This window comes from Scyliorhinus torazame, chromosome 1 (assembly GCF_047496885.1).
Source record: "Scyliorhinus torazame isolate Kashiwa2021f chromosome 1, sScyTor2.1, whole genome shotgun sequence".
In the NCBI taxonomy this organism is placed as follows: domain Eukaryota; kingdom Metazoa; phylum Chordata; class Chondrichthyes; order Carcharhiniformes; family Scyliorhinidae; genus Scyliorhinus; species Scyliorhinus torazame.
Genome location: NC_092707.1, coordinates 88736323 through 88753777, shown reverse-complemented (window position 1 = coordinate 88753777; position 17455 = coordinate 88736323). Strand labels below are relative to the sequence as shown.

The 17455-nt window shown below is 44.5% G+C and overlaps 2 protein-coding genes across 8 annotated transcripts in view; one reads left to right on the top strand and one right to left on the bottom strand.

Annotated features, from left to right (window-relative positions):
- prkab1a (protein kinase, AMP-activated, beta 1 non-catalytic subunit, a) overlaps positions 1 to 14592 on the top strand; it is a 32524-nt gene extending 17932 nt beyond the window's left edge. For 4 of the 7 annotated variants that reach the window (XM_072497899.1, XM_072497911.1, XM_072497903.1 and 1 more), the window contains exon 9: positions 9763 to 10324. In XM_072497899.1, the coding sequence (XP_072354000.1) occupies positions 9763 to 9843 (81 nt within the window). In that variant the 3' untranslated portion in view covers positions 9844 to 10324. Of the gene's footprint in view, positions 1 to 17; positions 2422 to 9762; positions 10325 to 13415 lie in introns of those variants that run through there. The other 3 variants (XM_072497909.1, XM_072497913.1, XM_072497919.1) reach the window with 2 other exon arrangements.
- LOC140409533 (transmembrane protein 233-like) overlaps positions 14536 to 17455 on the bottom strand; it is a 70417-nt gene continuing 67497 nt past the window's right edge. Inside the window, exon 3 of the mRNA XM_072497929.1 lies at positions 14536 to 16005. Within this exon, the coding sequence (XP_072354030.1) occupies positions 15997 to 16005 (9 nt within the window). The 3' untranslated portion in view covers positions 14536 to 15996. The remainder of the gene's footprint in view (positions 16006 to 17455) is intronic.

The following is a 17455-nucleotide window of genomic DNA, read 5'->3' as shown; positions in this document are numbered from 1 at the left end:
TTTTGAATTATTCACAGGATGGTGTTATGGTGCTGAGTGCCACGCATCGCTACAAGAAGAAGTATGTCACCACTCTCCTCTACAAGCCCATATGATCTCTCAAAGCGACATTCCGCATTCATCCAATCAGGAAGCTCCAATTCCTTTTGCAGTCACTCGCACTCACCGGTTATTGTCCCCAGTGTGCCTAGGAAGATTGAATCGAATGGTAATTTCCGGGGCCCTCTTCCGCAATTGAGAACTTGCTTCACTTCCTGCTTCCTGTTTAGAAAAGGGAAATCTGTAATCTAAACCCAGGCAAAGTGCCCTCCTCCCGGTCCCTCACACTAAAGTGGCAGTAAAACCTTCTCCCCAACCATGAATCCATGCCTCTTACTGCAGCATGTCAAATTTCATTAATCTTAAGAGTTTCATAGATTATCATAGTTTCTTCAGCTCATGATCAGAGGGCTCTGTCATTTCACAGACCTTTTGTGTGAAGGAGTCACTGAGGCCCCCCACTACCATCCAACCCCCCCCCCCCCCCCAACAGACTGCATGGTGACATTTTCAGCATGTTAAAACCATATCATGGGATAAAACCATATCATGGGAACGCTGCTAACAAGTTCCTGGTGGAACATTCACGATTATTAAGGGAGCAAAAACAAAAGTGTGTGAATTATAATGAAATGGAGAACTGACTGAAATCCCATGTTTCTTTACATCTGTGGGCCCACTAGAATTGTAATGACTGAGTGCTGCACTAAACAAAGCTCACTGTGCGCACTCATGGTATATGGCAATAGTCAGATTTCCTCATCACATGATGGGATCTCCATTCTGTCCCTGGTGTTGTGAGGACTTGACTGATGGTTGCGGTGTTAGGAGGGTTCAGTTATATGGGTGTAGCCCTTAGTGTAATACCATGTATTTCAACAGTTTCAACTTGGCACTCCCTCTAATCATGTAGTTCCATTCATTAACACTTCTCTGTAATTCTCCTAATCACTGCAATAGAAATAGTCATTGGTAGTATTGAACCCAAGTATTGCTGACAAAAAGACACAAGTTGTCAATTTGTCACCTTGCACTCATCCGGACAATTTGCAAGAATACCACATGTAAAGGGAACAACAAAAATATTTCATGAGAAGGGAGTGCTGATTGGTTGACGAGTGGACTCTGGTAGAAGCGTTGCCATGAAGAATGCACTAGTTAACTGCTGACTGACAGTCTAACTGACGAGCTTTGTTAAATTCAAGCCAGGCTTAACTCTGCTGACCAAGACATTGCCCTGAGGAATGAACCAGAGAATGGCTGTCACAGATTTTGTTTTGTTGAAACTGGTGTAATGTGTGTAAATGACCTTTTCTGTCTTTTTTCAGCAATACTCAAGTTGCAATCTTGTTTCTTCAGCCTCATCAAGTCTTACTTAATTTGGGGAAATGAATCTTTAGTTCTCCCTCCCCACTAATCACAACCGCACTAATCCTGAGGCACCACTCTTTATGGTGTGAGTCGAAGTAGCTGTTGTGATAGTCTGTTGTCTCCACCAACCCCAACACCGCAGTTACTGGAAAGCCTGATCCCGCCCTTATTCAAATGCTGCCTGTTTGAAGGAAGCTGTACCCCCCCGCCAACACATTTCAGGTGGGAAGCTGGGTCTTTTTCCGTCCTTACGGGTATCAGAAGAGGTCACTGGTCAGTCCTTCTCCCCTTTTCCGTGGGCTAGGCCATTGTTGCAGCCATTGTTGCAACAGTTGATTTCTTACTCCTGTCCTAGCTCAGACCAGCTAATTAAACACAGATGGGGGACAAGTCTGGGATCCTCCCTGCTTCAGCATTGTATCAGACAAGGTGTTATGAGTCATTGGAAAAGATCTAAAAGAAAGCTCTCCAACTCACAATCACTCTTTTTTTTTTTTTGCTTATTTTTTCCCCTCTTTGGCACATTTGTGTTTGAGCCTGTCCCAGTTCAGCCCGTCCCAGCTCAGAAAGCCTCCATGTCAGACCCACTTGTTAGTAACTGTGCACCCTGAACCCCTTACGGTCAGGGAGGGAGGAGGAATGTGATGTTGTCAAATGGGTTGCTGTTTTAATACTTTACTAAATGGCAGGACTCCAGGACCGTGATTCACTTGCTCAAATGGGGTGGATGATTCTGCCAGTTACATTGGTTGGCTTTGAGCAATTTTCAGTTTTTACACCAACCTGGCTTTCTCTGTCAAATAAATTCCTGAAATGTCAAGTAAATGAAATTCATCTTGTCCAGCAACTCCTCATTTGTCACACAATGTCATATATCACAGGGATGAGTTGTATGTGTTGTATCCTCATGATAACAGTGAACCTCGCAGTAGGTGGCTTGTTTCCAAGGAGTTCTTTGGTTTGTTTGTATTACTAGCATTCTTCTGACAATCAATAAATATTCTGATTTGAGACTTGAGCCGAGTTAGGCTGAAACAAACATCACATTATTAGAGCTACTGTATATTAATGTACAGTGCTAGGGCAGCACGGTGGGACAGTGGTTAGCACTGCTGCCTCACTGCGCCGAGGTCGCAGGTTCAATCCCGCTCTGGGTCACAGTCCGTGTGGAGTTTGCACATTCTCCTCGTGTTTGCGTGGGCTTCGCCCCCACAACCCAAAGATGTGCAAAGTAGGTGGATTTTTTTTTTTTTTTTAAACGCATTTTATTACAAACTTGTATCAAAGTAGGTTACAGCAAATAAACACCCCGGAAAACATACTTCCCAACAATCAGCTATACAGTTTATACAGATTTTTCTCCTTTTTCACTCCCCATCACCCACCCCCCTGCAACAAACAGCTCCTCAAACACGGTCACAGACATCCCCCACCTTTTCTCGAACTCCCCTGATGAGCCCCTTAACTCATACTTTATCTTCTCTAACCGCAGGAAGTCGTACAGGTCGCCCAACCATGCTGCTACCCCCGGTGGCGATGCCGACCGCCACTCCAGCAAAATTTGTCGCCGTGCAATCAGAGAGGCGAAGGCCACGACATCGGCCTTCCTCCTCTCCATGAGCTCCAGCTTCTCTGAAACCCCAAGTATCGCCACCAAAGGGACCGGGTCCACCTCCTCCTCCACTATCTTGGCTAAGACCGCAAACACTCCCGCCCAGAATCTTCCCAATTTTTCGCAACCCCAAAACATGGGTGCGTGATTGGCTGGCCCCCGCCCACACCTCTCACACTCGTCTGCTACTCCCTGAAAGAACCCACTCATTCTCGCCCGAGTCATATGCACCCTGTGCACCACCTTAAACTGTATCAGGCTCATCCTTGAACAAGAGGAGGTGTGCAAGGTAGGTGAATTGGGGCCATGCTAAATTGCCTCTTAATTAGAAAAAATGAATTGGGTACTCTAAATTTATTTTTAAAAATTAATGTACAGTGCTACACTTCTCATCATTGTGGCCCCGGTAGTTTCTTCTACACGAAGAAGGTGGGAAAATGGTTGAGTAGCTACACTGGTGAACAGCCACATGGGAATATTGTGTTCTGGCAATAACAGAGACCTGGCACAAAAAAAGAACAGAAGAAATAGGAGCACCAGGAGGCATTCGGACCCTCAAGTCTATTCCGCCATCATTAAATTAATGGCAGATCTGATCTTGGCCTCAATGAAAATGAAATGAAAATCGCTTATTGTCACAAGTAGGCTTCAATGAAGTTACTGTGAAAAGCCCCTAGTCGCCACATTCCGGCGCCTGTTCGGGGAGGCTGGTACGGGAATTGAACCGTGCTGCTGGGCTGCCTTGGTCTGCTTTAAAAGCCATCTATTTAGCCCAGTATGCTAAACCAGCCCCAATTCCACCTTCCTGCCCTCTCCCCATAACCCTTTGCTCCTTTGCAGGTGGCACAGTGGTTAGCACTGCTGCCTCACAGCGCCGGGGACGCAGGTTCATTTCCGGCCTCGGGTGACTGGATTCTCCCCGTGTCTGCATGGGTTTCCTCTGGGTGCTCCGGTTTCCTCCCACAATCCAAAGATGTACAGGTGAGATGGATTAACCATGTGAAAATTGCCCCTTAGTGGCCAGGGTTAGGTTGCGGGGAAGGGGCAGGGTGGATAGGGAAGTGGACATGGGCAGGGTGCTCTTTCAGAGAGTTGGTGCAAACTCAATGGGCCAAATGGCCTCCTGCACTGTAGGGGTTCTATGATTGTCAATCAAAAATTTGCCCAACTTAGTTGAATATATTAATAGACCCGGCTTCCACTGCTGTAGACCAGGGTTTTTAAAAGTGTGGGTTGCGGGTATTGGGAGGGTCACGGAGCGATCGGTCATAGCGTTCCCATAATGGTCCCGATTGTGGGTGAAGTACCCAAAGGCCGCTACCAGCAATTTTATTGAGAGTGGTCCACAGCCGCCTTTTAAGTGAGTGGGAATGAGGCTGTGTGCAGTCTTCCAGTCAGAAGTGGCAGCAGACAACAGGTCACACACCCTGTACATACACTTGACAAGCACCCTCTATGTAAGTGCTTCAGGCACCAAATCATGGAGCAGAGTGGCACCAGGGATCCAGGTTCAATTTCGGCCTTGGGTCACTGTCTGTGTGGAGTTTGCACATTATCCCCGTGTCTGTGTTTCCTCCGGGTGCTCCAGTTTCCCTTCACAGTTCAAAGATGTGCACGTTAGGTGGTTTGGCCATGCTAAATTGTGCCTTGGTGTCAAAAAAGATGTGTAGGTTAGATTAAGGGGTTAATGGGATAGGGCGGGAGTGAGCTTGGGTGAAGTACTCTTTCAGAGGGTCGGTGCAGACTCGATGGGCCGAACGGCCTCCTTCTGCACTGTAGGGATTCTATGTGGAAAGCTTTTTTCCATTTTCCAGCTGCGAGCAAGCAAGGCAAGAGACTGAAGATTAATTATTTTCTTACAAGTAAGAGACAGCCAGCGACTCACATAGGCAGTGTACTTAGTGGACAGCATCTCACAACTGAATCTGCTGGTGAGAGCTGCTCAGGCGAGTCCTGGGCAGGAGAGAACCGTGCTGGTGTTAGCTCTGTTCAGAGCTTCAGGGCCTCTGGTTAACAGCCTACAAAGAAGAAACTTAACTCGGGAACAAATCAGTCTAAAGATGATTTCTTGAGTTATGGTTTTGTCAATTGTGCCAATGCTAATAAGGATGCAAAGCCATGTGTGTAAATGCAGGGAAGTACTGGCAAATGAGAGCAGAAGTATCAGATTTTGGAAGAGAAGTGATCACCTACATGTGCTAGGTTGGATTTTCCATTTTGGTGGTACTGAAGTCAGCACCTGATGTGCACATTGCCTTCTCCTGTGAACCTAATTGGAGTGAGATTGTGAGGACCAAGCAGGTTCACCTTTTGCATTAAAGATAAGCAAGCGTGGCGTGGGTTGGGAAGGTCAGCTTGTGTATGGTGCGAAGATCAGCTGGTTGGCAAAAGTGGGTCCAGGGAAAAAAAAGTTTGAAAAACACTGTTCTAGGCTATTGTGTCCAACTCTGGGCACTGCACCCGAGGCATGATATGAAGGCTTTAAAGAAAGTACAGAAAGGCAATTAAGAGATGGGCAATAAATGCTAACCCAGCCAGCGCGTCCTCATCTCATGAACAAATAATAACAAAAATATTTAAGTGAATGTGCTGTGGCTGAGGGACTTCAGTACACCGATTTAAGGTAATTGGCAAAAGAACCAACAGCAACACGAATGGTTAGAGTCTCGAATGCACTGCCACAGTGTGATGGAGGTAGATTCAATCATGACATTCAAAAGGTTACTGGATCAGCACGTGAAGAGCGAACATTTACAATAAAAGATTAGGGCAGTGGGACAAGCAGAATTGCTCTCACAGAGAGCCAGCATGGATGGGATGGGCCAAATGGCCTCCTGTGCTGTAGTCATTCTGTGGTTGGGTTGAAGAACCCCTGCAGTGTACAATGCCACCACAATTGAATAGGATGGAAGTTGGGCTCAGGTGATGCTGATCTTGAATTATTTTCAGTCTAAAGACTGTATGTGGACGGGGAAGTGGCAGACCTGTAATGAAGGCTCTGTGTAATAAGATGCATCTTAACCTGGACGACTTGGTGGATGAGTCATGGGAAGGGTGTGCAGATAGTCTGGGTCAAGTTGATATCAAGAAGGAGCAGGTGTTGGCATCTTAAAATGCATTCAGGTAGATATGTCCCCAAGGCCTGATTGGATCTGCCCCAGAATACTGAGGGAGGCAAGGGAGGAAATTGCTGGGGCCTTGACAGTAATCCTCATTGGCTACAGGTGAGGTCCCAGAGGACTGGAGAATAACCAATGTTGTTCCTTTGTTTAAGGAGGGTAGCAGGTATAATCCAGGAAATTGTACGCTGGTGAGCCTTCTGTCAGTGGTAGGGAAATTATGGGAGAAGATTCTTCGGGACAGGATTTACTCACATTTGGAAACAGATAGGCAGCATGGTTTTGTGAAGGAGAGATCGTGCCTCACTAACTTGATTGGGTTTTTTGAGGAAGTGACTATGATGATTGAAGGAAGGGCAGTGGATGTTTGGGTTTTTTGAGGAAGTGACTATGATGATTGAAGGAAGGGCAGTGGATGTTATGTACATGGACTTCAGTAAAGCCTTTGACAAGGTCCCTCATGGGACCATACTGGGACAAAGGATGAAGCCACACGGGATCAGTGGTGAGATGGTTAAAGAACTGGCTTGGTCACAGAAGACAGGGTAGCGGTGGGAGGATGCTTTTCTGAATGGAGGGCTGTGACTAGTGGCATTCGGCAGGGATCAGCGCTGGGACCTTTGTTGTTCATGGAATATATAAGTGATTTGGAGGAAAATGTAGCTGGTCTGATTTAGTAAATTTGCGGATGACACAAAGATTGGTGGAGTTGCGGATAGTGAAGAGGATTGTTAGATGATACAGCAGGAGATCGGTTGGAGACTTGGACAGAGAAATGGCAGATGGAGTTTAATCCAGACAAATGTGAGATAATGCATTTTGGAAGGTCTATTACAGGTGGGAATTATACAGTAAATGGCAGAACCCTTAGGAGTATTGACTGGCAGAGAGATCTGGGTGTACAGGTTCACAGATCACGGAAAGTGGCAACGCAGGTGGATAAGGTAGTCAAGATGGCATATGGCATGCTTGCCTTTATCGGTTGAGCCATTGAGTATACAAATTGGCAAGTCATGCTGTAGCTGTACAGAACCTTAGTTAGACCGCTTTTGGAAAATTGCATACAATTCTGGTCACCACACTACCAGACAGATGTGGAGGCTTTGGAGAGCATACAGAAGAGGCTTACCAGGATGTTGCCTGGTCTGGGGGGTATTAGATATGAGGAGAGGTTGGATAAACTTGGATTGTTTTCACTGGAAAGATGGAGGTTGAGGGGCGACCTGATAGAGGTTTGCAAAATTATGAGTGGATGGATAGAGTGGATAGTCGGATGCTTTTTCCCAGGGAGAAAAGTCAATTACTAGGGGACATAGATTTACGGTGCGAGGGGGAAAGTTTAGAGGAGACATGCAAGGCAAGTTTTTACACAAAGGATGGTGAGTGCCAGGAACGCACGCCCGGGGTAGGTGGTGGATGGGATACAATAGCGACATTTAAGAGGCATCTTGATGTATACATGAATAGGATGGTAATAGAGGGATACGGATCCTAGAAGTGCAGAAGGGTTTAGTTTAGACAGGCATAATGATCGGCACAGGTTTGGAGGACCGAAGGGCCTGTTTCTGTCCTGAACTGCTCTTTGTTCTATAATGACACATTTACAAGACATGGGTAATTACAAGTCTGATCCAATGTGGAAGTGACTAACCACAAGAGGGCACTGGGTACACTGATTTTTCTAAAAATTACAAATGTGTTTCTTCTGTTCTCGTCTGAAGACATCTTGCCCTCAATTTACATGTGTACACTTACAGGAAGGTCACTGGGGCAAGAAGATGTGGCTGATTGATCCTTCTCCCCAATCCAGGGCTCTGAAATCTGTTAGAGTGGCCCTGCATCTGTCCCAGCGAAGATCAGCTTCAGCAAATTACATTGGTACAGAATTTATAAAGGAAGAGCTCATATTTATATGACATCTTTCACAAACTGAGGCTGTGCCTAAGTACTTCACAACCACTAAAATACTTTCTTGAAGTATAGTTACAAGTAGTGGGACACAACAGCCAATTTTCATACAGCTGGGGGAGGGGATGGGATGAGGCATGGGGGAAAGCCAGGAAGGGTAGGGTTCCTCAGGGCTGAAGCCGTGTGGGAATCTGAGGCTGAGAAGTGAGGGTACAAGGAGATCCAAAGCAGTACAGTTTCCTGAGGAGGAAGTAGAAATAGCATTAAACTCCTTGGCGGAGCTCAGGATGATAGCAACCCATGTAAACTCTCCCCTGTGGCCAGTTAGGAAGTCCAACATTGTGGAGAGCCACGGTGGACTACCAGGTGCTCCATAAGAACATCTTTGCCTGTGCACCCACAGTAGCAGCATTGGCTGATTTAATAAGTAATATCCTTTCTTAGGCCACAACCTTCACTGCGTTGGACATAGTCAATGGGTTTTGGTCTATTCCATTAAGATAGGAAGACAAATACAAATTACTTTCCTGTTTAAGCGTTGGTGTAGTGGTATTGTCACTGGACGGTATTCCAGCGACACAGAGTAATGCTCTGGGGACCTGAGTTCAAATACCACCAGGCCAGATGGTGAAATTTGGATTCAATATAAATCTAGAATTAAATCAAACGATTGTTGTAAAAACCCACCTGGTTCACGAGCGCCCTTTCAGGAAATAAATCTGCCATCCTTACCTGGTCTGGCTTACATGTGACTCCAGACCCACAACAATGCGGTTGGCTCTTAACTGCCCTCTGAAATGGCCTAGCCAGTTCAAGAACAATTAGGATGGGCAATAAATGCTGTCCCAGCCAGCAATACCGACATCCCCTCAACGAATGAAAATAAATGTGGTCTTGTGTCCCGCAAGGCATTCCAAATAGTCCCTCAATTTTCTACTGGCGTATAGCTAACGCTTTGAAGAGCTTTATAAAGGCCACATAGCTGTTACAGGACCTGGATAACTTGTTACTGTGGCCTGGGTAGTTCAGATGATGACATGTTTCTATTGGATGATCTTTTAAAGGAAATTGGACAGGAGGAGGTGCAGTTTTTAGAGCTGACAATCAGAACAAGGAACTACTCGTCCTGAAGGATGTATCTGGGGATGAGATCTTTTCTGGGTACAACCGGGTAATGTACTGTTGGAGCCATGATGGCTCCTCTGGTTATGCTGCTTAGGAAAGGCGTAGACTCCGAATGGGATGTAAGTTGCCAGGAGGCATTCAGCTGTCTGAAAGAGAGCCCCCAAACTGGCCCCCTACTGGGAGCAGTAAATGGGCTTGAAGATTTCTTCTTCCGAGGTAGCAGCCACTGCGGATTGCTTGAGTGTTGTGTTACTCCAGGAATGATATGAAAGGCTGAGGCCAGTGACTTCTGCCTCCCAGGTGCTGACAGGTAGCAAGGGGTTATTGAAATTGTAAATACCACCTCTCGGTGACCTACTGGGCTGCAAACCTTTTTCAGTCTTTTCACATGCCTTTCCGAGTGACCTTACTAACTTGCCCCACCCTCCCTCACACACAGATACGTCTCTCACACGATGAATATAAGAAACTCACATTTTGTAGTTTGTATTTTTGCAATAATATTATTCAAACCTAGGTTAAAATGCTTACAGACATCATGTCTGCTAGAGCTGTGATTAAAAGTGAGGTAATCATTGATTTCTTCAGGGAAATGTTTTGCGGAGCCCCAAGAGAACGCCACCCTCGGAGACAAGAAAGGGGACCACGGTAATGGGGACACACCATTAAAAGTTTTACTGTGGAGTGGAGGACCCCTCAGTGCAATGCTAGTGTTTCTCGTTTTTTCACAGAAGCAAATTGGATCCAAAGATGAAAAATGGGACATGCCCTGTGGCTAAGTGTGGTAATCATCCTGGTCGGTTCAAGATATCTTTCACCTATGAGTGTATCGGGGGGATACGGCCCCATCATAACACCGAGCAGGACGAGGCCTGGGACACCGAAAGGGTGATCATATATTCCCACGAGCGAAAGTGGTTGAATTGAGTTATAAGTTGCCTGGATCCTATTGGCTGGGGACAATTGGTTACCCCATGTTTCTTGGGGAATATGAGCTCTCCCAATGAGGGGGCAGGGGCAACCATTAGCAGTGCAGCTGTATAAATAGAGCTGGCCAGTTGGTACCAACTAGAGAGGGAACCAGTAGTGAATTGCTGGTACTTTGTACATATTGCTGTAAATAAAGTTACCTTCTGTTAAGACTCACAAACTTGTGCTGAATTCATCCTGGCCCTCACAAAAGTTGGCTGGGGCCAAATTCGATCAAATACTCCAATTCCAAAAGCTACCAGTTCGGTGTGACATTAGTGTCCTGCCCAAGATTAAATAACACAGCCAGCATGGTATGGGTGAAAGAGGGAAGTTGAGTATGCCTGGCATGTCAGGGAAACACTTTGAGAGATGTGTGATGTATGTAGGAATTTCAGACATAGTGTTATATGTATTTGGTGCAGTAATGGTTAAAAATAGTGTGTGAGTGCTGCAATCATGTTTTAAAAAATCCAGGTTTGAAAGATAGCTTGGCTTTTTGGAGCCAGAGGTGCAATTAAAGCATCATAAAAGTTTGGACTAATGGACTTTTATTTATATTAAGAGGGTTCCCTGTGGAGTAGTTAATTAGGGGCATTATATTCAGTTTAGTGAGGTGATGTAGTTAATGGGAGGAGCCAAGGGTTGAAGCACCAGGTGTTGAGGTTTTCAGAGAGTATTAGTTGCCAATGGGACATACTGGGCTGGAATCTCCAAATTCTGGAGCTATGTCCCCACACCGGCTTGGGAAGGGTGGCGTTTTACGCCAGGAAGACGAGCGCAAAGCAGCCACCGATTCCCCATTTTGCTACTGATTGCCAACCAGAGAAATACCCATTAATCCCCACTCTTTGCTTTCTATTAATTAACCAATCCTCTATCCATGCTACTACTTTACCCTTAATGCCATGCATCTTTATCTTATGCAGCAACCTTTTGTGTGGCACCTTGTCAAAGGCTTTCTGGAAATCCAGATATACCACATCCATTGGCTCCCCGTTATCTACCGCACTGGTAATGTCCTCAAAAAATTCCACTAAATTAGTTAGGCACGACCTGCCCTTTATGAACCCATGCTGCGTCTGCCCAATGGGACAATTTCCATCCAGATGCCTCGCTATTTCTTCCTTGATGACAGATTCCAACAACTTCTCTACTACCGAAGTTAAGCTAACTGGCCTATAATTACCCACTTTCTGCCTACCTCCTTTTTTAAACAGTGGTGTCACGTTTGCTAATTTCCAATCCGCCGGGACCACCCCAGAGTCTAGTGAATTTTGGTAAATTATCACTAGTGCATTTGCAATTTCCCTAGCCATCTCTTTTAGCACTCTGGGATGCATTCCATGAGGGCCAGGAGACTTGTCTACCTTTAGCCCCATTAGCTTGCCGATCACTACCTCCTTAGTGATAACAATCATCTCAAGGTCCTCACCTGTCAAAGCCTCATTTCCATCAGTCACTGGCATGTTATTTGTGTCTTCCACTGTGAAGACCGACCCAAAAAATCTGTTCGGTTCCTCAGCCATTTCCTCATCTCCCATTATTAAATCTCCCTTCTCATCCTCTAAAGGACCAATATTTATCTTAGCCACTCTTTTTTGTTTTATATATTTGTAGAAACGTTTACTATCTGTTTTTATATTCTGTGCAAGTTTACTCTCATAATCTATCTTTCTCTTCTTTATAACTTTTTTTAGCAGCTTTCTGTTGCCCCCTAAAGATTTCCCAGTCCTCTAGTCTCCCACTAATCTTTGCCACTTTGTATGCTTTTTCCTTCAATTTGATACTCTCCCTTATTTCCTTAGATATCCACAGTCGATTTTAAGGAAGGAAGGAGCCCCTTGTGAAGATACAGAGGGCTTCTTCATATAGACCTGCCTTACATGGCTCAGGTCAGGGCTTTCAGATGTGGAGATGTACAAGATAAAATCAGAGGAGCAAATCACAGGACGAAGGAATTAGTGGTCTTGCATAAGAAAGCTGGGTAGATTCATTGAATCATAGAATTTACAGTGCAGAAGGAGGCCATTCGGCCCATCGAGTCTGCACCAGCTCTTGGAAAGAGCACCCTACCCAAGGTCAACACCTCCACCCTATCCCCATAACCCAGTAACCCCACCCAACACTAAGGGCAATTTTGGACACAAGGGCAATTTATCATGGCCAATCCACCTAACCTGCATTTTTTGGACTGTGGGAGGAAACCGGAGCACCCGGAGGAAACCCACGCACACACGGAGGATGTGCAGACCTCCGCACAGACAGTGACCCAAGCCGGAATCGAACCTGGGACCCTGGAGCTGTGAAGCAATTTTACTATCCACAATGTTACCATGCTGCCCTCATTGAGCATCATTCTCTCTACATCCTCACTATTCAGGCTCATTAGACCAGCCTCCTACAACAAACACTTCTTTTCCCAGACTATAGAACTGCAGAAATAATCATCTTCAAAAGCAAGACTTCCCTTAAGACTATAGCAGTCTCTACCCTTCCAAAATACTTCAGTGCGAAACTCTCCTGGAAAGAGCTGAAGATATGAATATTTTTAAAATAAATAAATTTAGACTACCCAATTATTTTTTTTCCAATTAAGGGGCAATTTAGCGTGGCCAATCCACCTACCCTGCACATCTTTGGGTTGTGGGGGTAAGACCCTCGCAGACACGGGGAGAATGTGTAAACTCCACATGGGCAGTGACCCGGGACCGGGATTGAACCTGGGTCCTCGACGCCTTGAGGCAGCAGTGCTAACCACTGCACCACCGTGCCGCCCCCGCCCCCCCTCCTGAAGATATGAAAGACGCAACATAAATACATGCCCCTTCTTTCACCCGACAATTTTCAGACTTGCCATCACTGAATTATTCCTCCCTGTGGAACCTTGTCAACCTTCAAATGTTACACAGTGAGTCAGGAAATAAATTGGCAGCTTCCTTTCATCAGTTCAACTATCAGCATTTCAGCAGAAAAGCCATTTGGCATTCGGAGACCAACACCATCGAAGGCTTATGACTAACGACTGCCAAGCTCTGCACAAAGTGTGGAACCGATTTGCTGAAATAGCCACTAGGGCGAGTGAGGAGATATATTTAGGCACCTTAGAGAAATATCAATCAACTTTGTCCTGAATCTGGGGGCCTGGTGGTCTCTTCAGTGTTACATGATCCAATCTCCCAGATTAATATTGGACGGAGCGAGACGGGGAACATGAAGGCGAGGAGCCAAGGATAGTTTCCCCTTCTGTTAACCTCTCTTTTTCCTTCCAGAGACTCTTCAGCTAATAACCGAAGGTATTAAAATTGGAATAACCTGGGCAAAAACTCACAAGATCAAACCGGCTAATGTGGAAATGTTACATTTTTATGTTTAACTGCCAGTATTCTCACTCTGCACATCCATATGTTTATTTCACAGGTTTTTTTAAATCTTATAAAAGATTGTTAACTCTTAAGTTTGAATGTTTACAATTTAAATACTCGCTATTGCTGTTTGCATTCAGTTTATGAGTTGTTGAATTTTTTTTGCACTGGGGACATGTGTCCCTATAATTAGCTGAGTCAACGATAGGATTACATATCAAAATACAGATTTTAACATGTACAAAATGCACCTGTCCTTATTCACAAGCTCCAGTCACTGACACGACTACACAAGCTGAGAGCAGCAGTTCTGCATCTGTCGCTGCCAGTAACAGGAGGTGTCAGGAGAAAGGATCACGTGCATTCCGTCCCCCGTCCCCCGTCCCCCCAACCCCGCTGCACACTTCTCCACCATTGGGGCATGGAGGTCTGCAAATATTTAAACCACTGCTTTCCCTGTAGTTTCTCCTTTCACAAAATCAGTCATGGAACTGTCAGCTGTTCTTGAGCAGTGGCACTCAGTTCTGAGTCAGAAGGTCAGGAGATTGAGTCCCAGTCCAGCGTGGGACTCAATCCACTCGACCAGCACTCAAATGTGCAGCGCTGATGGAGTGCGGTGCCATCTTCCAGCTGCAACAATGAACTGAGGCCTTCTGTTGTGACTGTGAAGATCCCAAAGCGAATAAGAGCAAGAGAGTTCTCTGGTGTCCTGATGAATTTTTATCATTCAATCAGCAAGATTCTCTGGCCATTATTATGCGGTACTCCTTCAGATTGTCCACTTGCCTGCTCATTGCCCATGGCCACAGCCACGTGCAGCCATTAGAATGTTCTTAGTGAGGAAAAGTAAGCCAGCTGAGAGCAGCCAACAGAAGGCAACCAACCCATTGTTTCAATTGTGACTGCGGTAAATAGACTGGAGCAACAGGCATCCCTAGGACTCACCAGACAAGGAAAACGGGCCCATGTGTTGGTAACTCCATGACTCAAGCCTCATACGTGCGATATTTTAAAGAAAGGACTCATCTTTGAAAATGTTCTCTTTATTTCATTATCATTAAACTGTACACCCTTTTTTCTCCTATGCACCAGAGTCACTTTTATTTACAAAATACATTTTTGAAAAGGTAGATAAACATCACTTCAGCCAACACTGAATGAGAATTTAATTTGTAAACATGAAACAAGAATAAAGCCCAACAATTCCATTACCTGTTACAGTTTTCTCTTACTACGAAGAATGTGACAACTGCAGAGTGTAAACAGCAAATATATTCGCTATATAAGCTAAGTCCAGTGTGTAGATGGATGAATTTATTCCGCACAGCAGGATCTGACTTTACACTGGATTGAGTAGTGTAGAGTCACTAACATTTCAGTAAAACACCATGGTGAAACTTCCATATAATGCCCTTTTGAACCACATACCTATCAGTAAATAGATATTGTCCTTCTAAACTTTGTCTTTCTAAACTTGGGTTGTGGCTGTAAAGAATAATGACCACTGTACAACATTGGGGTGAAGTGCCGGGAAATACAGGTCTGGTAGTATGCTCGCCAATGTGAACCACCAGAGATGGTTCAAGGTGACAGCCCTTCACCACCTTTTCAAGGAATGGGCAGTAAATGTCGGCCGCCCTGGCAATATCCCGAGAATGAATTCTACAAAAAATGCACTGGGAACAATTGGAGGTGATGAGTGCAAGTTGCACATTGTCATGGTTACAGGGTATTGGTGTTTTCTGGTGGGTGTTGATACCAGAATGTGAGTGACATCACCGGGTGATGCATGAATCCATTTGCATCAACTACAATATCGTTATAAACATACACACCTTGAGATTGAGCTCTTTGTCAGCATAGGTTTGTACCTGAAATCACTTCCTCTGCTATCGTCACAGCACCTATCATAAAATGGGGCTTGCACCTCTGTTGAAAGACTCTCAGGATCCTGGGAAAAACATATCCAATGTCATGAACTAATACTGTAAATGCTGACTTTCAAGGGATTATCTTTCTAATAAAATCATTAATAACATACATGATGATGTCCAGCCACATAGTAAACATGCAGAGCTAGTCGCAAATGATGTGATCAACTGCACTTGGGAACCTGTTTCTGCACCAAATTAATTCTGCAGCCTTAAGGGAATCATGAATACTGATACATTTTAAAATAACATCCCAAATTGTTGCTGCAGGTATTTTCTGTGTTAATCCAGCCACCAGTTTTGTTGGAATAGTCTTTCACGAGCTTCCTGTTAGCATAAAGGTTTGAAATTATTTCACTTTTCTTTTCCGATGAAAGGACGTGACTGGTTTTAAGACTTCAAAAAAAATTCTGACTTCTGGCCAGCTGAGTAAGATGGACACGTCAATTACAATATAATCTGCACGTGGTTGGCACCAATTACACGTGACTCCTTCCTCACTCAGCTTGTTGCTGGTGAATTTCCAAATCAGGTTATTTTCCTTGCTGTTTGGCCGATCAGTGCTGCTGCAAATTAAAAGGCAAAAAACAAAAAGATTAAATAAACAAGGAAAAGAAAAATCACGCGAATATTGGAAATGTGAAACAGAAAATCACAGCAAGCTATTCAGGATTCTGATGTGTCAGAGGGTTATGATCAGGAACCTTGCCATCAATAAATGCGTCTATTGTGAATTTCCAGCATTTTCTGCTTCATTGGATTATAAGTTCTATTTTTAAAAAAATATTTTTTTCTCCTTTTTCACATTTTCTCCCAAATTTACCCCCAACAATAAACAATAATCAATAACGAATGCAATGTCAATCCCCATATCAATAACAACGATCCCATCCCCCCACCAAACATGAGCCCCCATGATAACATAAACAAATGACAAAAAGGAATCAGGAATCACCCATTGTCACCATTAACACATACAGTCCCCCTCCCCCCAACCTCCCAGATCCAACCCCCCTAATGTTCAATGTAATCCAATTCTCGAAAGTGCATAATGAATAACGCCCATGAATTGTAAAATCCCTCCATCCTTCCCCTCAGTTCAAATTTGATCTTCTCAAGCATCAAGAATTCCAGCATAGGGCAGCACGGTGGCGCAGTGGATAGGTCTGCTGCCTCACGGCGCCGAGGTCCCAGGTTCGATCCCGGCTCGGGGAGGGAAGGTGCCAGAATTAGAAAGGTGCTACTACAGAGAGGAAGGCAGGCAGGGGGTTTGGGTCTTCCGAACCTGATGTATTATTACTGGGCGGTGAATGTGGAGAAGGTACGGAGCTGGGTCAGAGGGGTTGACTCCCAATGGGTCAGAATGGAGGAGTTTCAGAAGGCAGCTCATCACCACCTTCTCAAAGGCAATGAATGCTGGTCTGGCCAATGAAACACACATCCCTTGAATGAATAAAAAATATATATATTCTAGGTCCCTTAATAACATTGTCCATTAATAACAGTTCGGAAAGTCTGGGACATTTGTGGGACTTTAAAGCTTCATTAAAAATATTTTGCACCAATCAATAAGTTCATGGCTGGTTTGCAGGATATTTCAACATGACATTATATTAAAACAGTATTTGAAAGCTTTCATCGCTGGAGCTTTTTAAAACCGTGTCATTCCAGATTATTTGTTTCTCCATAACTGTTTTGTGCATTTATGTCCTTTATTGTTTCCTACATTAGAAAATAAATGATGTTCAACTGTTCCCCTTTCTGCAGCAATTTATTTTCATCTACAATTCAAAATACAATTTTGCCATGTTTGTCTGCATTTCAATTTTATATCTAATGAAATATTTATTATACTCATTTCGTTGACATGTTTTATATTCATAACTCCTTCATTTAATTTATCCATGACATCAACCTACTTTATGTGTCCAATATATTTCATATCACAAGCAAGGCAATGGCAGGATACTGAGAGGTGTAGTGGAATTGGGGGACCTCAGATTACAAGTGGGATTT